General features: G+C 37.4%; 1 protein-coding gene across 1 annotated transcript in view; it reads right to left on the minus strand.

Moving 5' to 3' along the window:
* The window catches only part of LOC127859890 (uncharacterized), a 231790-nt gene that overhangs the window by 188921 nt on the left and 18223 nt on the right, over positions 1-24646 (minus strand). The window contains exons 2-7 of the mRNA XM_052397474.1: positions 24133-24219; positions 17541-17627; positions 6072-6147; positions 5613-5799; positions 3607-3761; positions 1-17 (exon numbers count right to left, since the gene is read on the minus strand). The exon at positions 1-17 is cut by the window's left edge and continues 60 nt beyond it. Of these exons, the coding sequence (XP_052253434.1) occupies positions 1-17; positions 3607-3761; positions 5613-5799; positions 6072-6147; positions 17541-17627; positions 24133-24219 (609 nt within the window). The remainder of the gene's footprint in view (positions 18-3606; positions 3762-5612; positions 5800-6071; positions 6148-17540; positions 17628-24132; positions 24220-24646) is intronic.

Consider the following 24646-nt stretch of genomic DNA (forward strand, 5'->3'; position numbering starts at 1 on the left):
CTGGTCAGTTCCCAAGGCTGTAATAAAGGAAACCATATACATACCTAAACACGTATGCAGCCATCCGTTTAATATTAAACACAATAGCAAACATACAGTAAACTAATTAACTTACTAGACTCATAAACGTAAGGACGAGTTTTGAAATATAGCTTTTATTTCCAGCTTTTTAGTTTTTACTGAGACCAATGTTGGTACAGATGATGGGGGGGGAGTACCCGAAGGAAACCACACCGGTCCGGTTATAGTGACTACCAACCAACCTCAAATGCGCCGAGAGAAGGGATTGAACCCGAATAGCTTCTGTAAGGAATACACTTCTAAATATCAATAAAAAATCAGTTTAGTTATGGTTGATCTTTTTTGTTACTTCAACGTTTCTTCTGCTTATTTGTCATCTTAATTGTGTTGTTCGATGTTTTAGCTAATGTTATGCTCAGCTTGAAATTGTATGTTTCTTATTTATTTACATCTTTCTATAATAAAAGGTTTCGTAAATTTACGTCAAGCCTATCCAATTTAGCTTAATTTGCGTAAACATTGTTTCATTATTGCATTTTGCATAGAACGTACAACATTTAAAATAATATACCAATTTACACGTGTCTGTTAATGATATTCGTCATTTCCTACCGCATTTTTTTACTATCTTATGTGCTATGTTTACTCAATGTACCTATATAAATCATGATTGATGAGAGAATTGGTGGTGTAATAACATTTCTCAGAAGTCTCTTTATTTAAGGTTAACAATGTGTGGTAAATATATTGGGCACTATTTTCTAGTTATAATATATTTATTTTTGTCTTATAGACCTTGCAAATGTAGCCATGTGTAACTTATGCTCACTGAATGTCTATGTACAGTGGTCATGTGCTTTAAATGTGTAGCATATCGGCTGGTAAACGTACGGGAACGGTACGAATTCGAATTAGTTGTGGTTAATCAAATAAACTGTAATATTGTTAACATTGTGCGTGGTACATAACAACCGCAAAAGAATTGAAAATCATGATATAAAAAGTCAAAACAGCACGTGTGTGTTTGTACATTATTGTTATTGTTATTCAACTGAGAAAAGCAAAAAAAAATAATGCATATTTTATACATTTTATAATGTTAATCATAACACTTGATTCTTAAAATATTCTGAAGATATTTTGCAGAAATCAGTAATTATGATTAATGTCTATTTAACAAATATGGCGTTTGCATTATAGTATTTGCATATACGAGCGAACTATGCAAAATGTTTTCTTCCATAGATGCATTACGATGATCAGGTGTTATACTATATGATGCTACTCTCTCAACAATTATAAACATAGACGAATTAGATTGATATTTGCATATTCATCTTTTCATCTAGTATCCTCAGGTATTTATCATGTTGCTGTGGGACATAAAGCCATTGAATTATTTGATGAAATTATATCCAATTGTAATGTATTGCTTTTTAATTTACATAACATGTTATGATGTATTTAATATAGGCTAGGTGTGAGGCTTAGCGCGTAGATCAAATGGTTTATAGCGTCAATGTTTTGAATTTACTTTTACATGGTGGTGAACCCAGTTGATTCATGTTTACGTGTAATGCTGTTTTTATATTGTGGTCTGTGTTTAATTGGTAATTACGCGCTGGTCTTCAATAAAGGACTAGCGGGCGTTAACTACATTTTTCTACTGATCTTTTTGGAGTTTCAGTTTTTGCTTTATTTAAAATATGATATTCATCGTAGAGAAAAACTTTCAATTTAACACGGGAATTTATAATTAAGGAATAACACGTATTGTACCACAAGTCTATCCTTGTGCGAAACATGTAAGTACTTTTGTTTTCAAAATTATGTCTGATTACCACTTATCACATTTTGTATTTGTACCAAACATATTAAAGTTATATAGACATCATAAAAGCTGGAAGTTTCAAATTAATCACGCATTTCACCTGTAACATTTGTCATGCTTAAACAGTCTTGTGAAAAAAATGAATACCTATAAGGAATACAAATTACTAGTAGTATCGTACATGTGACATAGCTGTGTCGTGCTGTGAAATGTCTGCCAGCAAAGGCAAATGTCTTCAATACTGGTAATTAGCTCGTGCAAGGTAATAAAACCGTATTTTAAATGATAAACAGATTGTTGCAATAATAAAAGAAATTTCAATCGAGCAAAAATTAGCAATTATTGAAAGCTTAATATTAACTTCATGTTCTTTGGAACATAACTGCATGCTTGTAGATTTCGTTCTATGCTTGTTACGGGATAAATTGTTTTTATCACATGAACGAAATTGCATGTACGGAGAAATACGAAATTATTCGAATAAACATAATTCACATTATATGCATACGTCATTCACGCGCAAACTGGATTTGTTTGTATTTATTAATTTACGATATATGCAGACGTATTGTCATTGATTGAAAGAAAGAAGCACAAATACTAATAAATAATGAACATAATGCAATAATGCCTAAACACTTGTTTTTAAGCAACGTTCATGGGCTTGTGGACATTCTCTTCCCTTCACAGTACAAAATTATTCATAATTAAGCGGATTATTCAGAATAGTTACAGCAAACGGATTGGCGTAAATGTACGTAATACATCGGTTTACGTACATGTTAATTTAAGCAAATGGTGACAATGTTCAATATATAAAGATAACGCCTCGATTGTTGGTCAAGCTAAGAACTCACTAAGTTTTTGTGAACATGTAAAGTAAAGGAGTGTTATAAAACAGCAATCTTACAAAAATTGAAGGATTATATTTTTGAAAATTAAACTAAATTATCATCGACACTTAAAGGAACATACGAGTGTTCATGTCCTTATACAAGTTGTGTTTTTTTCTCAATAATAATGTATTAACAATTATTGCTGTATAACGTATGCATGAAAAGTCAGCATTCGTATGGATTTCTAACGTGTCTTCATTTCTGAAAATGCCATTTTATTACACTCCACAACTCTTTTTCGTGTTTACTGTAATAAAATAGCCTTTCTATTAAGTTAGTAGACTTGTTATTATTTTTACATTATTGCATAATTCTAGAATAAGTTGAGACAATATGAGAATGAATGATTTATTAATGCGCGAAGCGCATCTATGGAGTCACATGGAGCTACAAATACATGAATTTCGGTTAATAGGGCAGCACATACACATATATGGACACGTAACAGTACACATGTATCGTTCATAATAGTATTCACTTCACCCATTTGCACCACATTACACCTTCTGATATTTTTATTGAAAGCAATTGTACTTTATGCTTAATATGTTTCTACGGATGCAATCAATAATACCGATGTTTAATTAAGATAAAAAGAGTAATTAATTCATGTCGTTCATGCAGTCGCGGAAGTGTATCCGTTATTATATATTGCCCGCCGTCGATGTTATATCTTTATATGTCCGACTTTGTTAATTCGGTTGGTTATGGTTACATTCGCCACATGTCGCAGAACCTTATTGTCTTTGTGTCACTTGTATTTGCTATAACAAATTATTTCCTGCACTTAAATTAAACTTGAGTGGGTTTGCTTTGAAAATGTAAGCCAACTTAACCTGTGCAACTATATTATATTACCTTTAGTGTGTCCTTATTACGTATGCGGTCAAAACAGACGATTCCAATAGTTAGACATTTATTTTCATAGTGTAGGTAGTTGTTGAACTCATGTACAGCTTCTCCGACAAGTCGGGCCACTCCATCGTTGGTTCCGCCAGTCACAATACATGTTCCTACAAAATTAAAAGATACATGTTAAACATTTAAAGTTATATTTAGAACTGAGGTATGGTATGTGTAACCCACATTTAAACAAGTCTCTCAATAGGTTGGGATTTTAAAAGTGAATATTATTTTAATGCTTTTTATGATTGTTAGCCGTTTGTTCCTATCTTGGATGCAATTGATTTAAGGACATTCGCCACATATATCATACCTCACTTCAATTTGCTTTCTGTTTATTGACAGCCAATAATACAGACAATATAATTTACGTTTCGCCCCGTAAACGCCCAAAATCAGCATGCTAGCGTGCTTTGTCATCTCTGAACGCTTATTTGCGACGTTACAAAGCGGAACCGTTTAACATGTATCGTGTTACAACGTCATCAATCAATGCAAAACGACGCAGATACCAAAATAATATTTCATAAAGATTCTGTTTTGTTATGATGGGTACTTTTTATTGATTACCAATTTCCTTCGGGTCAGTTATAGGTTTTCGTACAGGTCGATCAACATAGCGATGTTTTTCTTCAAACAAAATAGAATTGATTGAAAGCCATCATCGTATTTCGTTATTTAAACGATTACGTACTAAACAAATTATTAGACGAATACAAATGAGAAAATCTAAAATATTAAAGAGATAGTGGGTGATATGAACTTTTATTCAAATGTTTAATATAGTTAATAACAAACAAGAGATGTGTTTGTCAGAAACACCATGCCCCCTACTACGCTGCTTTGATCTATTTATTTTTGCTTTTGATTATATCCCTTTAAAGATATAACTTCCCTTGTAAAAATGATCTGTAACTGCCAAATGATAAATACAAATTATCTCCCTTTAAAGCTTGTTTCTTCCCTTGGATTTTTTTTTGACCTTTGACCTTGGAGGATGACCTTGACCTTAAACCATTCAAAATATGCAGCTCCATGAGATACACATGCATGCCAAATATCAAGTTGCTATCTTCAATATTGCAAAAGTTATGGCCAATATTTAAGTTTTCGGACGGACTGACTGACAGACAGTTCAAATGCTTTATGCCACCTACCGGGGGCATAAAAACAGGTATCTAATGTTACACTAATACCGACAAATTAATTGCATCTGTATGAAGAAAAGTGCATGTGCATTATTTAAATAAATCCTCACACATAATTCGGTTTGTACCAATATGAATTTAGTTGACATGGTTTTGACTAGGAAAAGAAACAACTTCTGTAAATATCATTTTTTTATTTTCATTTTTTTTTCTTATAACATGAAACGTTTGTACTTACTTATCAAATCACAGGGCATACATCTAAATATAGTTTTAGTTTTCACAACACATGTTAATGTTGCCTTGGTCGACACTCCAGTTTCGTATTCGAAAAAGTATAATTATTTGCTTTGGTTAAAAAAATTATTTTTACCAAAAGATATTCGAATCGAAAGTTTTGTACTAGAATTGTAAAGGAAGTGACCGCTGTGTAACACGAATAAAGGCTTTATGAATCCAAAACTGTTTATAAGGGATCAATAATGATAACGAAGCTTTATAAAAAAAAAGTTGAACATGTGTGCAATTACACTTTTTATTTAATAATATTTAAATATTGGGTACCAGTATCACATTTTAACAAATATTTTATATAATTATAAATAAGGAAGTTGATCATCATCTTACTTTGAACGCTTTAAATTTATTTTTACATAAATTAACAAAAAACATTGAAATGAAGATTATCGGTGACTCAAAATGTAGTTGTCAACGTATGGCTATGTTGTAAATATGGACACAAGATCTGCGGACAGGATCTTCGCATTTGAAACTTTCGCAAGGACCCACATTTTAATAATCATGAGTATTTACCTGATAACATCAATTTGATGCCTTCTTCGAATGCAATACGACCTGCTTCATCCAACTTATCCGCACCGGCAGTGACTGACAGCAGAAGATTTTTACGACAATGACGCCAAAGCTTATTACCAACGCCTTCCGCCACTTGCTCCAGAATACTTTCATTGTCCCCAGCATCAGTATTTATCTTGATGAACTGATGTGCAAAAGGATAAATGTTGTTTCTAAAGGCTAATAATAATGGTTAAATATGTTGTTTATATTTATATTCCAGTGTGTTTTTTTTATGTTTGTTTTGAATACATTAACATATATTTATGCAAATGAGCACTGTGGAATTCACGTGCTATTTTAAAACATGTTAATATTAAATTACATGTTTTTATAGTATTTTTATCCAATGAATTGTTATCTGATAAGCTTTCACGTTGTACATGTGTACGTATCTAATAATGAGTGAACACTCACTTTTGCATCACAAATGTGTTCGTTGTCTTTGATAAAACGGATTTTTCCACTGGTATATGTCTTCTTATAAAATGCACTGAAACAGATACAAACGAATATCATAGAAGCTGGCATATCATTGTAGGAAATAAAAATATTGATATACCTATCGAAATAAAAAAAATCTGAATTAATATGTGATTGTCTTTTACGCGAAGGGCAATACAATTAATTAGCCGTTGGAACGAGAGTGCCAGCGGGTTAAATAAGTGTACGTCGTGGGACCGACTGTGTAAGTCGTGGAAACGAGATTACAAGTTTGTAGTTCCGACATTTTTCACCAATCATAGTCAACCACGCTGTTTCATATTATTCAATCCTTGTATAATAATATTTGTCTACCGTGTATCCACCATTTTGAAACATGCGTAAAACAACATTTATTTTCATTGGTTATTTATGCTGTAACAACTATTTATTCTTCTCGTTTATACGAGCAATTACGTCGTTGTATCGAGTTAGCATGTCTTTCCACGACTAACTAAGCCGTTCGGTTGACTACGACTTACTCTGTTCATTTGACTAGCTAAGGCGCCCCACGACTTACTGTGTCGTTCCCGCGAGTCAGTTATGTCGCGGGGAAACAAATACATACAAAGGTGCAACAGTTCTCTTTGTGTCGCCGTAGCTTAAGGACTAGGTGAAGTATGTTATGCTGAAATTATTGTTGCAGATTATATAAGTTTAGCGAACACAAACCAGCACATATTCAGTATGAAATGAGTAATGGTAGAGACATTTAACGTCGCTTTATCCTGAATCCGCTATCTTGTCTTTATTTTGGCGATACTGTTTTTTTTTTCCTTACACGTGTGACTTAATAATAAGAAACATAATACAGTAAAGAAAATATATTAATGCCACTTGCACTAAATACTTGTTCTTGGTCATCGTGTCAGTGTTAATTTCTAGTTTCACAATTACCAACTTGATAATTCGTACTAATAGTTAAGAGAAATGAAATATATTTATATCGCAAATATGTTTCCTACTAACGAGTAAACAAACACCAGACATGTTTCTGTAGATAAGGCACAGATGCCCCACATTCCGATGATTGTCATAAACGTTAGCTTATATCGAATAAAACTGTGCCATAATCACGCATTTACATTCTAATAATTATCCGTAAATGGTCGGATTTTTCAAACATCAATTATTTATGAGTTACATTCGGCTCAAGTCCAAAATATAATATTTGCCTAAGAAAGAGGTTTTTAAAGAGCACTGATGATGTCAAAGACACCGCTTTGATGCTTAATATGTTGGCATAGAACCATGTCGTTTGCAGCAATACTTATTGATTTACGACGAACTCACTCCTCTATCTTCATGTTGATTAATACTCATGTTGCATTGGTATTGCAGCAATACTAGTACGTGTTGGTAAATTTTGTTTGATGTAGATTGAAGCCGTGAATGACATGTGGGCGGATGGTGTGCAAAAGATTGAAGCCGTGAATGACGTGTGGTGGAGTGTGTGATGTAGAATGAAGCCTTAATGGCATGAAGGTCGGTGACATATGACGCAGATAGAAGCCCTGTACTAGAGCTTTGTCACAGACGTGACGTTTACCCCCACGTGCCGCATTGACACATACTATTTTGCATGCTGTCTTCACAAAACAAGAGAATCTTATTTATGGCGATTTTTAAGAATAATTATGCCATTTTTATTCATGGCCATTTTGGACCTTAGAACTCTTGAATTCTTTCGCATGACACGCCGTCCAATGACTGTCTAACAAAATGTACCAAGTAATTTAAGAATTGTCTACTTGAATTGAATAAATAAGTATAGCGTTGTGTTTTACGTTTTAATGTCGTCCTTTCTCAATCATAACTATATATATATATATATACTGAAACAACAATAACAAGATGACGTGCATGTATATGACGTTATTCGGCGGCGTCACACGACGGCGCGCCAACGGCGGCGTCATACGACGGCGCGCTAAATTCCCAACATTCTCCGGGCCGCGAAATGTTAATATACACTTACAAAATATGCTTATTTAAATAAAATAATTAAATCTACTGATGTTTTTAAAACTTCAAATGTTCATAACATCAGAAAAGAGTTCAACACTTGATTGCACACAATTAAAGTCAGTTGTCGTCACAGTGTACTTCTAGCGGGTATAATTTGACGATAGGTCTCGTGGAGATTCCACCTGATGTACGGAGGCGCGCGGCCCTCGTCAACCCATCATTTCCGGTGAGAAGCTCGTCTACCACAGCCAGGGTCCACTGAAGTCGCGGTTTGAAGTCGTCCTGCACGATAACAACGTCGCCCAAACGTATCATCTGATGGTTGTTGCCGCCTTTCGTCTTATGGTGCTCGCGTAGTGACGTCAAGTATTCACGTTTCCAGCACGCCCAGTATTGGTCGATGACTCGTCTGTGTTGGTCAAGACGCCGTGTTGCGTTCTCTCTGGTATGATAGCGCCAAATGATATCGTCTACATCGGGATTGTCTTATGTAGGCAGTGACGTCATCCGCTTGCCGTACAACAGATGAGCGGGTGTTAACGGCTCTGGATCTTCACGTGATGTTGAAACGAATATGAGCGGTCTGTCATTGATAATTGCCTCTACTTCAGTGACGACGGTCTGCAATGTATGTAAGTCTACTGAAGCATTACCAAGTACTTTCTTTATGGTCTTCTTCGTGATGCCTATTAGCCGTTCCCACCAACCACCATACCAAGGTGCGCGTTGTGGTATGAACTTCCATTCTGTGCCCCGTGCTGCAAGACACGCCTGAGTATTGTGTGTCATTCGGTGAATGTGACTCGCCGCAGCTCGGTAAGTGGTCGCATTGTCTGACATCATGATCTTCGGTACGGATCGTCGTTTGACAAACCGTCTAAATGCCAGCATGAAGGTTTCTTCTGATAAGTCGGGAACAACTTCAAGGTGCACGGCTCGGGTACTGGCGCAGGTAAATAGGCAAATGTACACCTTATGTATACCTGTTTTCTCTCTGACGTGAAGGGCGCCCGTAAAGTCTACGCCGGTAACAGTGAACGGTGCCTCGTCAGAAACTCTGTCCTTCGGAAGTGGAGGGGAGGTAGGCGCTCTGTAGGGTCTGCTGTTGATCTTCAAGCACGTAGTACATTTCCTTAAAATACCCTTGACTCGCTGGCGAATTGAAGGTATCCAGTATTTTTGCCGTATGTGAGTTACTGTCTGCAAAACGCCGGCATGTAACTGGCTGCAATGAGCGTCTCTTATGATCAATGTCGTAAAATGGCTGCGTGTAGGCAGGAGATACGGGAATCTTGTATCTGCAGGTATTCGTGCGTTGTGAATCCTCCCGCCACAGCGAATGCATCCATCATCGTCAATGTAGAGACGTAATTGCTTAATGATCGACTGTCGTATGTTGTTATTTTTAAGCTCTGTTATTACGTCAGTGTAGCTCTGGTTTTGGACACTTCGTATCAATGCATTCTCAGCAAAGTTCATCTCATTTCCAGAAATACAACCGAGTTGTCGAGTTTCAGGTATTGACCGGCAATTTTTTACGAATCTGTATACGAAAGCTGTAGTACAAATTAATTTCCGGTAACTGCTAAATCTTTCGCAATCGACAATGATGTGAGAATCAGTTGCTGACATCAGGTTGGAGGTCTGTACGCAAACGATTTCATCATTATCATCATCTTCTTCTTCTGTTTCCTCTTCTGTTTCCAACAACACTGTCGTGATTGCTGCTGTATTCCACGACGGCCATTTACTTTTGTCATTCAGCCATTTGGGACCTCCTCTCCAAAGAATGCTTTTCTTAAGTTGAGACGCAAAGATGCCGCGTGACTGGAGATCCGACGGATTAGCGACTGTCGGACAATACCGCCATTCCGCGTCTTGGATGAGCTTCCGGATCTCTTCTACTCTGCTCTTCTCAAAACGTTTTAATTGTTTTGTAAAATGTATCCAATGCAGCGTGATCTGACTGTCAGACCAGCAGACTACTCTCTTGCAAAGAACAGCTTTCTTCACGTACTGGGCAACACGTGCGCCAATGAGCGCCGCCATTAATTCCAGCCTCGGTAGAGATAATTCATTTACTGGAGCCACTCGGTTCTTGGCAAAGACGAACGCTGAATTCGACGATGTGTTCAGGTATGCGACTGCGCCGTACGCACGTGTACTGGCGTCAACAAACACGTGTAACACGTAATCTTCATCGACCATGTTCGGTGGGTTGTCCGGAAAATACTGTCTCGGGAACGATGTCGTCATAGCTTCATTTAAGTCTTCTGCGATGTGTAGCCAGGTGTTTTGTTCACGTTCCGGAATTGGTGTGTCCCACGCATACTTCCGCTTCCATAGGTCCTGAATCAGCAACTTTGCACGAATGGTGACTGGGGCTAACATGCCAAGCGGGTCATAAATCGTCGACGTCTGCTGTACAATTCCACCCTTAGTAGCCTTTTCCTTGGAATTTATGGAGCGCATGACAGATGACATCTGGTCTATTTCCGGTTTCCATAGCAAACCTAAAACCTTTATCACAGCATCCCTGTCTACGACACCTTCAGCTTCTGCCATAGTCCTCAGTTCGCTTGAATTTGACGTCCATGATCTCAGGTTAAAGCCGCCGGCTGCCATCAACTCACGTGCCTGGTGGAAGTACTTCAGTACATCAGTCTCTGATGTGAAACTTGAAACGACGTTGTCGACGTATAGGTCATTGCTGATTTTACTCGCAGTTAGGTTGTCTTTGTTCAGGGTCAAGTGCTTCAAAATTGTTGCGCTTAGAATAAATGGGGAACACGTTGCTCCGAATAAAACAGCTCGGAAACGGTATGTCGTCAGTGAACTGCATGGGTCTAAAGGGTCCGAAAGCCAAAGGAATCTTGTGACATCACGATCATCTTCATGTAGCATAACGTTTAGGAATGCCTTCTCTATGTCAGAGACAACACCGTACTGTCCTATTCGAAACTTCATCAGAAGCAGTGTCAGATCATTGAGTTCCGGTGGCGTTGACATTAAACAATCATTGAGACTGGCACTTCCGGTTACTTGTCGAAAACTACAATCGTAAACAATTCTCATTGGAGTTGTAGCAGAGTCCTTTTTAACCCCATGATGTGGAATATAGTGTATACGAGCCGATGTGCTAACGTTTTCGACCCGTTCAATCAATCCGCATCTCTCTTGGTCATTTATAATCTTGCTATAACAGGCAAGTGTTGCTGGGTCTTTACTAAGTCTTCTTATGCTACTTTCTGTTCTCTTTCTTGCTATTTCGTAATTTGTAGGTAGAGTAGCTTGTTCCTCCTTTTTCCATGGCAATCTTGCTGTGTATTTACCATCTGAAAATGTTAAACACGTATCTTGGTAGCTTTTCATAATGTCGACTGCGCATGCCTGTTCTGCGTCTTCCGGTTTGATGCAAAACGTCTCAATATCCCAGAAGCGTGATACATCTGTAGCTACATGTGCAGTGATAATATCCAAAACGCTCGTTCCATGATTTGCGCTTTCCGGAAGTGGCCCTGACAGGAAATAGCCGATGCGAGAGCTGACGGCTGTAGGACCATTGCCTTGTACTACCTGGTCTCCCACGATCTGCCAGTAGAAATCTGCACCGACGAGTAGAGAGATTTCAAATGAATCCTCCATCGTCACCGGATGTGCGAGTTGCAGCCCTCGTAGATACTTCAAACTTTTGATAGACTGTCGACATCGGTTCATTAATGGTTTCGCAATTACAGGAACGATAAGTACCCGAATGGGAATCATACATCCATCTGTTGCCACGATATTGATGGTTGCTGTATGAAGACGCCTGACGCTGTGTGCGAGATCTCCAAGTTGATGACGTCAGTTCTGTCATATTGCAACTGCAGCTTGTCGGCTAACTCATGCGTAATGAATGATCTCTGCGCACCTTCGTCCCATGAGTATATTGGCCTCAGCGTACCGTCCGCCGGCGCACACACTCAAACATTTGAGTGGGATGTCAATGACAACGAGTGTAATATGGCTGCCCCCTCTCTGTTACTCCATGTAGGACCATTGTGACTGCTAGAACGATTCTGTGAAGTTTCAGAGGTTTTATATTTGACACAATGCGATGATTCCTGTGACGATTCACATAAGAATGAATGGTGTTTGCCTTTACATATGCGACAGCGAAATCTTGATGGACAGTTTACAGCTTGATGCAATTTGCTCAGGCAATTAAAACAAAGTCCTTTTTTCTTTACGATGGAAATGCGCACTGAAATGTCACTTACTCTTTTGCATTCACCCTGATGGGTTCTTTCACAGAACACGCACATACGTTGCTCGATTTCCTTCTGACATTTCGGTGACTTCTTGTTGTAAATGGACTTCTTCCGGGACCCAGTGTGGAACGCTGCAGTAGGTAGCAAGTCCGTTTGGTCGTTGTGTGTGTTCCCTGCGTCCATAATGTCGATCTCCCGATAAATGGCGCGTCGAAGATCACTCAATTTCCAACTTCCGGTCCCGTGATCTCTGGCTAAATTCCGTTTCGTGTCTGGCGGAAGTCTCTGCAAAATGACTGGAACGAGGAGAGTGCCGTAATTCTCTTGCGATTCCCCTAGCGATTCCAGACCCCGAATGTTCGTCTCCATTTGGTCATAAAATCCACGTAGACTCTGCACAGTGGCGTAAGGGGACGAAATCTGTAATAACGCATTCATATATTATGATTTTATGTTTTGTCCATACCTCTGAGTCAAAAGTGAGATCGCCTGGCCGTAGTTAGAGTTTGTAAGAGCAAACCCTTTAATTGTTCTGGACGCCCCGCCCTCCAGCATTGTCTTCAAATAATTAAATTTTTGGACATCTATCAAACTTTCCGTTTTTATGTATGGCCGATGCATAGCTGTCCCAAAACGATTGCCACGTTAAGATGTCGCCGTTAAATGTAAAGAGGTTGAGCTTTGGAAGCTGATGAAAATACATACTCTGCTGGGCTGGTTGCATTATGTTGTCAGCGATGGCCGTAGCGACTTGACGGGGTTGATGAAAGGCCGGAAACGACGACTGATTAACGTTTTCGGATGATGTCGGTAGGATAGGTAACTGCAGAGGCGCGTGTGGTTATTCCTCTACGTTTCGATAGCGTGTATTGGATAACTCGGGTGGCTGCATAACGGACATCGACAGACTACTATCATGGACGGCTGTACTACTTGAAGATGGGTGATCACGCAGATTTTGAGGGTATCTCCGAAGCTTCGCTTCCATGTCAAAAACGTACATCTGCGAGTCGAACAGCTCGTCTTGGGTCGATTCCGCGTCTGATAGTGCGATTATTTTCTTATTTAATCCTCGTATTATCTCCAACTGGTTCTCTATTGCAACGACGGTTGGTTCAAACTGCAATTTGTCATTTTCTTCCAATCTTTCGATTAATCGCTCAATAACTTTCTGATTTCCTAGTCTCTGCCCCTTTAACTTATCTGTATTTGTTGACGGCATCCTTAGTTTTTTCGTCACGGCACCAAAATGTCTACTTGAATTGAATGAATAAGTATAGCGTTGTGTTTTACGTTTTAATGTCGTCCTTTCTCAATCATAACTATATATTAAAGCGGGTATATACGATTTTTTTATATGTGTTTAATTGTAATATATTGATAAAATGTGTTACAATAACACAAAATAGGCAAGAAAAATTATACATTAAAGCCGAATTTCATAAAATGCAGCAAAGACAAATTAGCGCCCCGAGCCGATAGTGACGTACATATTTTCCTACAATAACCGAAGCATTCGTCTTTGTATTAGGATCGGAGATAGTGTGCGTGTGTCGTATGAATAGATATCGTTGCAAAATTTCAAACAAGGGACAAAATTGTCACAAAACCAGGTTTTCATTGTGAAAAAAAAAATCTGATAAAGGGAGAAAACTCAAACTGAACTTTTGAAATGAACAAAAAAAATTAACCCCCTTTGTAATTTTTTTTTTAATCTATTTTTAGTCGTGGCGACCTTGACATTAGAGATATTGACGTGATTCTTTCGTGCGACACACCGTCCCATGATGGTGAACAAATGTGCCAAATGATTTTAAAATCTCACAATGAATGACACAGTTATGGCCAGGACAAGCTAATTTATGGCCATTTTTGACCTTTGAACTCAAAGTGTGACCTTGACCTTGGAGATATCGACGTAATTATTTCGCGCGACACACCGTCCAATGATGGTGAACAAATGTGCCAAATGATTTTAAAATCTGACAATGAACGACATAGTTATGGCCCGGACAAGCTTGTTCCGCCCGCCCGCCAGCCCGCCAGCCAGCCCGCCAGCCCGCCAGCCAGCCAACCAGCCAGCCAGCCCGCCCGCATTCGCCAATCTAATAACCAGTTTTTTCCTTCGGAAAACCTGGTTAATAAACCGTTAAACTAAGTTTAGATGCACATCGTACATGTATGGTATACATGCTGGCGAATTCGGCTGTACAGCCGTTTTCAATTTCAGAATTAAATATCTGGCTTATTTCGCATTTTTCGACACATGTTCTTCTTAACTTTTATTTCAATTTATATTGAAATATATATATATAATAAGTTTTTTACACAGTTTATATAAATTCATAAATATTTGACTAAATCGTATATACCCGCTTTAACTAAAACAACAATAACAAGGTGACGTGCATGTATATGACTCGATTCGGCGGCGTCACACGACGGCGCGCTAAATTTCCAACAAATAATTATGCCATTATTATTCATGGCCATTTTGGAACTTAGAACTCTTGAATTCTTTCGCATGACAGCCGTCCAATGACTGTGAACAAATGTACCAAGTAATTTAAGAATCTAACAATGAATGACATAGTTATGGCCCGGACAAGCTCATTTATGGCCATTTTTCACCTTTGAACTCACAGTGTGACCTTGTGCCAAATGATTTTAAATTCTCACAATAAACGACATAGTTATTGCCCTGACAAGCTAATTTATGGCTATAATGATCTTTGAACTCAAAGTGTGACCTTGACCTTGGAGATATCGACGTAATTCTTTCGCGCGACACACCGTCCAATGATGGTAAACAGATTAGCCAAATGATTTTAAAATCTCACAATAAATGATAAAGTTATGGTCCGGACAAGCATTTGACCTTTGAAATCCAAGTGTGACATTGACATTGGAGATATCGACATACTTTTTTCACACGACACACCGACCCATGATGGTGAACAAATGTACCAATAATTTTAAAATCTAACGATAAATGACATAGTTATGGTCCGGACAAATTTTCGGTTAAAAACACACTAAGTGACCTCGTGACCTAGTTTTTGAGCCGGCATGACCCATATTCAAACTTGACCTATACATCATCTTGATACAACTTGTGACCAGGTTTTGTGAAGATTGGATGAAATTTCGGGACAGACCGACCGACAGACCGACAAAGTGACTCCTATATAGCCCCCATTACCAATGGTAATGGGGGTATAATGACGTAGGATGAGCAATGTGCGATTGAGAAGTGAGTGAAAGTGAGAAGAATAGTTTAAAAGTACAACAAGTAGTGATATTGGTATAGAGTTATTTAAACGAGTAAATTAATTATCGAAGTACTGATATTGTGATTGAAGAATGGATTGAGATATACAAAATATCGACAAAGAAAAAAAGAAAGAGTGTAAAGTGAGAATGAGTGAGTGAGTTGTTTGGTTTGTTAGATGTGTATATGAAAATGTTTATCGAATAGTCAGTTGAAGTGAATTGGGCAAGCTAACATATGCCCTATCAATATTGTTGAAAACCTAATCATTATTTGCAACAAAAATTAACAAAGAAAACAATGAATTGCAATACAATATATAATTATATTTATAAAAAAACGTGAACGTGATTTATGTTATATTATGCTATGTTTCAAAGCATGTTACATTCAATGTAGTATCCATTAAAATGACGTCATATCGGATCTTTGATTTTCATCAATAAACCAGAGGCTGCTCGCCCAATTTTTATAAATTAAATTGACGCAAAAGTGTTTTGGTATGGATAGATGACGTCACGGTCACCAAAGGTAAGGAGTAGAGATAAAATATATCAAATCACTTCTCATCGCTCTCGTGGTTTAATTCCTTTAGATCTGACCGTGCGTTTTTCGAAAATAAACTATGATAAAAAGTATTGTTTCTTTTAGCAAGCCATGACGTCGATCATTAAAGCTGAAACAATTATAAACGTGCTGACGATTACTGAAATAATACACTGTCAACGATATTTGATGTCTCTTCTTCTACTTTATCTGAATTGCGTGAGCGTTGTTTTCAGTAACCTAATACAATAACTCGTTATTCCATCATCGGTGGAAATTATTAAAACGAGTTTATGTTTAATCTTTAGAAAACGAACAACAGGTAGGGCATTAAAGACAGCAAAGGACACAAACATGGGATAAGGACCAAACGCATGTATATATATCATATTAGTATTTTAAATACATTTTGATATTCCGCAACATATGTTGTTTTAATGATTCTGGTGCATGCCCTTATAGATTACACAAGTGGCATTACAGCGACGTTTCATTCAGAATTTTAGTCATGATATAACAAACAACAAATTAAATAAGCATTGTTTATATCATTATGTTAAAAATAAGTGTGACACGCTCTATAACAACATATTGCGCAAAAGAAAATGAAACAAACGTTTGCAGCATGCTCTCCGACGTTAGTATAATGTGACAGAAAAAAAAGTGGTATGTAAAGCTTTTGGTTGCTTGATCATTTTACAAACTAAATTTTTGTTCGTAGGATTTGAATACCTCAATTTTCTATGTTTGTCTACAAACTGCACCGATGAATCATAATAGAGGTATTCGCGACAGAAGGACGAAATATATGCCTACCCTCTGAAAGTAGGTGAATACAAATTAAGAAGTATGGGAAGACTAAATGCGTTTTGAAATTCATTATCTTATGTATTCTTATATGGGTCATAAACGTAAGTAAGGCAAGAAGTAGCATAGTAACACAGTTAGCATTTAATAATGTAAAAGTACACCTATGCATTACGTTTCGTCTGAATAATTTAAATAGTATTTGCCAATCCCACTGTATTACGTTCGGTTCTCTTTACATAGAATGAAAAGGATTTAATCACGAAACCATGTAATAATTAAATAATTTACTGTACCTTTATGTTTTCCTCATTTTATTAAACATTTCCTGAAGCCACTCAGGTAATCAATACGAATGTGAAAATGAATAATTATGGGTTTCTGTATGTAACATATACACCGTAGAATGATTTACTGTTGTGTGTTCCAACATTACAAAAAAAGCTGAAACTTCGTCTTTTTCTTTACAAAAAAATTAAAAGCACATTGTATGCATTAAAGGTTTGATGCATACTACAAACATGCACGATCAAAATGTGGTTCGATTACATCTCCTACCTTGACTCAGGTGGCTCCGGATTTTTTGGTCCGCGCTCTTCTGAAGTCGTTTGTGACGATGGCGTTGGTTGTTGTTGTACACATGCTCTAAAACAGGAAAAAGCCTTTAAATTGTGTGTATCAATTACAATTGAAAGTAAATATATTGTGTTACTGAATACAAAAACTCAGCCAAGGATGGTCCCAAGCCCGCGCTGAACAAGAAGGAGGGTTGGGCGTATGGCTAGCTATCCAACCCTGTTGAAACGTTATTGCTACACAAAGGTCAAACAGAATAAAACAAACATCACGGACTTGGGAGAAGGTGGACCTCCAGTTGGAGGATGGAGAACGTATGACGCCGGGCGGTGAGAGCCAGTGTCAACTGGAAGCCATCAGGCCAAAGACCATCATCTCATTCAGGATCACAACCGCCATCGGTACATGTCCAAACCATGTACTAGACCGGGAAGACAGCACAAGTTGCCGCAGAAATGAGGAAGTTCAACCTCACTATCATGGGGATCAGAGAATCAAGATGGACAGGCTCTGGGCAAAAGCTACTGTTGTTCTCAGGCATACAGCACGCACCCAGGGAGTAGCCCTGATGCTTTCCACGTCGGCACAGAGAGCGCTAATCGGATAGGAGGCTCATGGACTACTGACGGACTTTATTCCTTACAAAGAAGAAGAGAATCAACTTGACCATAATCCAGTGCTACGTCCCGACGAACGACAGTATAGGACGAGAAGGACAACTTTTACAAAAGACTGTGAACCATCATACAAGACAGACCAAACGGGAAACATCATCATTCTTATGGGCCACTTCAACGCTAAATTCGGCAGTGACAACCGAGTATATGAGAAGATCATATGGAAGCAAGGGTAAGGCGTGATGAACGAGACCGCGGGGAGAGATCCGCCGACCTGTGCGCCACACGTTACCTTGTCATCGGAGTAAGTGTTTTCCATCACAGAAGTATACAAAAGGCAACTTGAGTGTATTACCAGACCTGTCAATTAAGAACCATATCGACCACCAGTGCATCGCAAGGCAGTTTCGTCGCTTTCTTTAGGATGTACGTGTCAAGCAAGGAGCAGACGTGGCTTTGGACCATCATCTCCCTGTCGCCGATTGAAACTGAAGCTGATGAAAAGATGGACAGGGGAGTCCAGCAAACGCCAACGTTACAACACTGCTACGCTGAAAGACACCTGGAAGCAAAAAGAGCATAATTGGCATAAAGAGAACGTAGCAGTGATCTCAGAATGCAAAGAAGTACTGGGCTTCAAGTCTTACACCCACAAGGAGTGGACATCAGCAGAGACGCTTAAGAAAGACGAGAAAAGAAGGCAAGTGTCAACAATAGCAGAACACGACCCGCAAAAGTGAAAACACAAGAAAAGTACACCAAAACTAATACGAGCGTCAAGCAAAGTATTAGAGCAGACAAGAGGAACTACCTAGAGACGCTTGCAACAGAGGCGCAAGAGGCAGCTCATCCGTACAGAACTAAGGATTTGTACTCCATGACCAAGAGATGAGAAGGAAAGATTGGCAAGTAAGGGACACAAATGTAGGAATAATAACAGATCACGAAGGGCAGAAGAAGAGGTGAATTGAGCGCTTCCAGGAGCTATTCAACAGGCCAGTCCTGCGAACCTACCGGAGATTTCGCCAGCTACAAGCGATCGCCCAATCAAGTGATGCACTCCCACGACGGAAGAAATCAGCAACGCCATCGAGCAATTGAAGAACAGAAAATCTGCAGGAGCTTACAGTATACCAGCATAAGCGCTTAAGGATGACGTCGCGACCAGTGTGGAGCTACTATACCAGCTCTTCAGAAAGATATATACGAAGAAGAAAAAAGAAGATGGAAACCTCATTCAGCTCCACAAGAAAGATGACCTCAACAATGCTATAACAAGCTTTTGTTCAGCCAGAACTGTCTTAAGATAAAACATAATATTTTGATGTAAATTTCACACAATAGAAATGGTGTTTCAGCAAATAACCAGACATCAGAATGCATGCCACTGGTTGTTACATCAGTATGAGTTTTTGTTTATTTTTATGTACCGAAAATATTTTAAATGTGTCGAAGAGGTGCCTTAATTTTCTATCTTGATGACTAAACAGCGCGCATGTTAAGACAGAGCTTCATATGACAGTGCCCGCTACAATTCAAAAGTCAACATGTTGTTTCCGTGATAGGTTGTGTTTTGAATAGCATTTTGAAATACTTGTTCCTCTTAAAAGATGCCAATTGAAATTTTGTTTATGGTAGCTGTTGTTGAATTAAATATGAATTGCTATTAATGGAATAGTGAGAACTGTATGTGCTTCTTTAGTATGGTATTGTCTATAGCGTGTCAACCTAATCTTAACACTGAATGACCTTTTTTACAATTTAATTTGAAAATATATGTATTACATGGCATACTGGTTAAATAAATATTAGAGTAAGACACACATTATATAAACATCATCTGTTCCTAGTGTATCCCACATATACTGCTTATGATTAGACATATGAAATTTTACCATGATCATACAAGTGTTTTCAAAACAATATATACACTGGTGCATTATAAGTTTAAAAACTTACATATACATGTGAGATTGCTCTACTGTCTGGTTATAGGTAAATGCCTGCATGCACAATAAATAAACTGATTTATATTTGTTAATTACATATACTTCATCGTGCTGATATTTTATATAAATAGTGTAAATTAAATGCTATCAAACCACATAGAAACTAATACCTTTCATTGTATTTGCCAAACTTACACATGTTAACTTCTTTCATGTAAAAAAAGTAATATATGGAAAACTTATTGGGGAGCAAACTTTATTGTTGTAGTGTTCACTTATTACTCCTAAAAGACATAGAATAAGTGTGGAAAATAAAATAATCTCATTAAATGCTAAAATTCAAATCTTAACAAAGATCTTATGACACTTTTTGGTTATGACTGAATATTAAGCTTACAACAAATAGGCATTTAGAATCCGTGTTGTCCAAAAATAAAGGGCATGTGGCTATTGAAAGGATTTAACTACAATTGATCCGCGCTCTGGGAAAATTGGGTTTAATGCATGATCCTAAAGTGTCGTCGCAGATTAACTTGTACGGTCCGCACAGGCTTATCAGGGAAGACACTTTCTGGTTTTATGAGATTTTTCGTTTAAATAAAGTATTTTCGAAATGAAAATCCAGTCTCGGCCGAAAGTGTCGTCCTAGATAAGCATGTGTGAACCACATAAGCTAATCTGGGACGACACTTTACGCACATGCATAAAGCAATTTTTCCCACAACACGGCTCAATTTGACTGAATACCAGGTCTGTTTAACCTTGGCCGATCACTGCAAACAAAAATAACTAATGTCTAAATGTCAGCACAACAAAATAGAAAGGCAAGAATTTTTAATAAAACACTACACCATTGAAATCTAGCAATAACATATCTGCTTACTAATCGACAAGATGTGTGAACAAGATGCTTGTAAAATCACCGCAAGATAAGTAAAATAATGTGAAATAAATCAATTTCTCTAATATTATGTTGAGCTTAAGCATGTCAAATGCTCAAATGACAAACAACAAATTGCTGCATAATTGAGTAAACAGTTCAATAGGTTCTAGCAATAAAACACATAACACGCTCTATTTTCATAAACAGAACATCTAGACAACGAAAAAAATGCTTTATAATCGCTTAAACCGAATATGAAAAACAACTAAATATTATAAGATATATCTTTGGCGAACATGCTGACGCTTTCAAAATAATGAAATTGAAAAACAAAAGTTAAACAATTGTGTGTGTTTTTCTACTTGTTAGTCGCATATTCACCACATGAAATGTGTGTTATTATAGTCAAACCACACATTAGTGGTAGTAGATCCAAATTATACTACAGGAGTTGACATCATATATGTCCTCACATGGCTTATTATGAGTCTATTTTTTCACCAACGAAATATCTCGTTTGTTAATATTTGATTAGCACGCAGTTTACTTCAAAACATTCAAATTACACTTTTATAACCGCGTCATGCGAAAATGGGTCTTTTGAATTTTATTCATCATTAACTATGTAGGGGAGGGGGTTCCAGAACAAATCGAAAGTGCATAAAGGTCCTGTCAACAATAATTAGGAAGTATTCAATAATAAATGACTTCTTTAAGTTTGCACAGTGACATTAGCTATATATGCATGAATATTATGAAACAATACAAATATTTATATTAAAAAAGAATTCGTGTGATATAGACTGTAGTTCCGAATTATCTACCACAGGCCTCTTTGATGATGCCTATCTGATTACTGATGGGTATAATAGTTCAGTGCTGACACTGCCACAGAATCTGTATTTGCATGTCCATGCCTCCTTCTTTTACTTTTACTGTAGGGTGCAAAAATTGTCTTTTCAGCACTTGTATTTCTAACAGAGGTTACTGGTGCAGGTGCTGGTATTGTGTACTCCTTGTGTTGACATTTAACAAACCTGGTGCCTGCCTTGAAAGAGCAGCTTCTCTTTGCTGTTGGCTCATATCTGCAAATGTATTCATGTACATTATTTTTTACTTACAAAAACAAGTCACTATTATGTAGTATAATGATAGATTTGAGAGATAATAAACTGTTACGTAGTCAGATATTACACTTGCTGGTCTAAGGTTCTATACTTTTTCAGAGAAATATGATCTTATCTGCTTTGATCATCTTAGTATCATCTTTATGGAAAATCTTCACACACCCCTCCCAAATATCCTACATCTACTATCATCTTGATTTGTTTGTTTTTATGGTGTTTATGCCTGTGTATTTAACATATATTAAGGCAAAGATTCACTTATGTATGCTTTCTGTGTTTTACCATTACTAGGCTAGGGCTCTGCAGTCTTGCCAGAGGAAACTCCCATGAAAAAAAATCAGCGCCGCATGTGAGGATTGAACCCAGGACCCCTGAGTTACAAACCTTAAACATTAAGTTGGTCACTGAGCTACACTTTATAGATGCAAAGACAAACACGCTCGATCTACCATTTAAGTCTATGAAAGAAAAATCTTCATCAAAATGTGTCTGTTTGAAGACGCTATATATACTGACTTGAATACTCTGTAACTGTTCAACCCCTACTGTGGTCAACTCAACCCCATTTTGATCAACTTATACCTGTTTTTTGGTCAACTGGTACCTATCCAAAGTCATCTCGTCTCCAATATACAGAAATTGTAGTAAGATGGTAAACATATATTGATAATAGTATAAAACAGTATCAGAAATATAAAATTTTAAATGACAAAGAGAAACCATTAAATTCCGGAATACATAATTATTTTTGCTTGTAAATAAGGTAACTTGGCCTAGATCTACTTATTTTCTCACAGTGATTTCCATTTTAATTATATGTGAATTTATATGCCGTATATATGATAAACTAGTAAAAAACAATTAAAAGGAATGATTTGAGTAAGATACGATTTTACCAACATAAGTACAATTTTATTAGATAAAGACAGTGTAACGAAGATACGCGACGATAATAGTATGAAATTAATAATTAAATTTAATCAAGCCAACAGTAAGACGTTTTGATCATCGTAACTCACCTTTTTTCACCATGATGCTATGGGACGTTTCGACAGTGGTACGTTTGAAGTGTAAATGAAAACAAGTTTACGTCCATTAACTTAAAAAAGACCTTTATCACAAACCAAATGACAACCAACGCTCGAAATGCGGATTACACTCGTATGCAATTTACGTAATAAACAAGTACACTTTACCTGAATAAGAACAGTGGAAAATACGTTCGAAACGACGCGGTAGAGTATTTTTTCTGGTCAATATATAATTCAACACCGTTCATTATGTTAACCTTTTCCGAAAACTACCGAAAACTATAGAAAACTCTGGCTCTCCGTCTTATATGAATTCAGTATTACAAATGCATTCGTCTTAATGCATTCGGCATTCGGCTTCCTTCATGTGAGCTGCTGCCATGTGCTTATTCATTTCGTTTAGTAGAACTTACATTCAATATAACTAGTCTAGGATCACTAAGTATTGATTGATAATACTTCAGCAACAAGAAGATTGTTTTTTACACATTTTTACAGAAATAATTCATTGGTCATTTACTCGCAAGATAACATGATTAACATCTTTCGAGTAAACATTAAAACGATGTATGCAAGCAATATGACACTAACTGATAGAAACAAGCATAAAGACGCAAGGAAGACGCATTTATTTTGTAACAAATAAAACAAAGCAAAATGCATTTGTCATTTAGCAATATGTAATTGTCATTTGGCAACATGAATGGACTGGCGGACATTCCCTTCCATATGCTGCTAGCAGTAATAGAAAGAAGTAGTAGTAGTAGTAGTAGTAGTAGTAGTAGTAGTAGTAGTAGTAGTAGTAGTAGTAGTAGTAGTAGTAGTAGTAGTAGTAGCAGTAGTAGTAACCTGTTTCATCACTGTGAAAGCAATAAATGAAGAGGTATGGCGACGGAACGGCAAAATATATGCAATGCAAAACCTCTGAAAGTTGGTGAATACAAATTAACAAGCATGAAAAGACTACCTTGACTTAGATGGCTCTAGAGTTTTTCGTCCGCGCTGTTTTGACGTCGTTTGTGACGATGGCGTTGGTTTTTGTTGTACACAGGCTCTAAAACAGAAAAAGCCTTTATATTATGTGTATCAATAACAAATGTAAGTAAATATACTGTGTTACTGAATACAAAAAAACTCTGCCAAGGACGGTCTCAAGCCCAAGCTGAAAAAGGAGGAGGGTTGGGCGAAGGGCTAGCTACCCTACCCTGTTGAAAACTTATTGCTACACAAACGCGAAACAAAGAAACAACATATATCACGGACTCCGGAGAAGGTGGACCTCCATTTGGAGAACGTATGACGCCGGGCGGTGAAAGCCAGTGTCAACTGAGAGCCATCAGACCGACGACCATCATCTCATCCAGGACCACAACCACCATCGATACATGGTATTTCCGAGCCATGTACGAGACCGGGAAGACATCACAATTGGCCGCAGAAATGAGGAAGTTCAAACTCAACATCATGGGAATCAGTGAATC

Source organism: Dreissena polymorpha, chromosome 15 (assembly GCF_020536995.1).
Source record: "Dreissena polymorpha isolate Duluth1 chromosome 15, UMN_Dpol_1.0, whole genome shotgun sequence".
In the NCBI taxonomy this organism is placed as follows: domain Eukaryota; kingdom Metazoa; phylum Mollusca; class Bivalvia; order Myida; family Dreissenidae; genus Dreissena; species Dreissena polymorpha.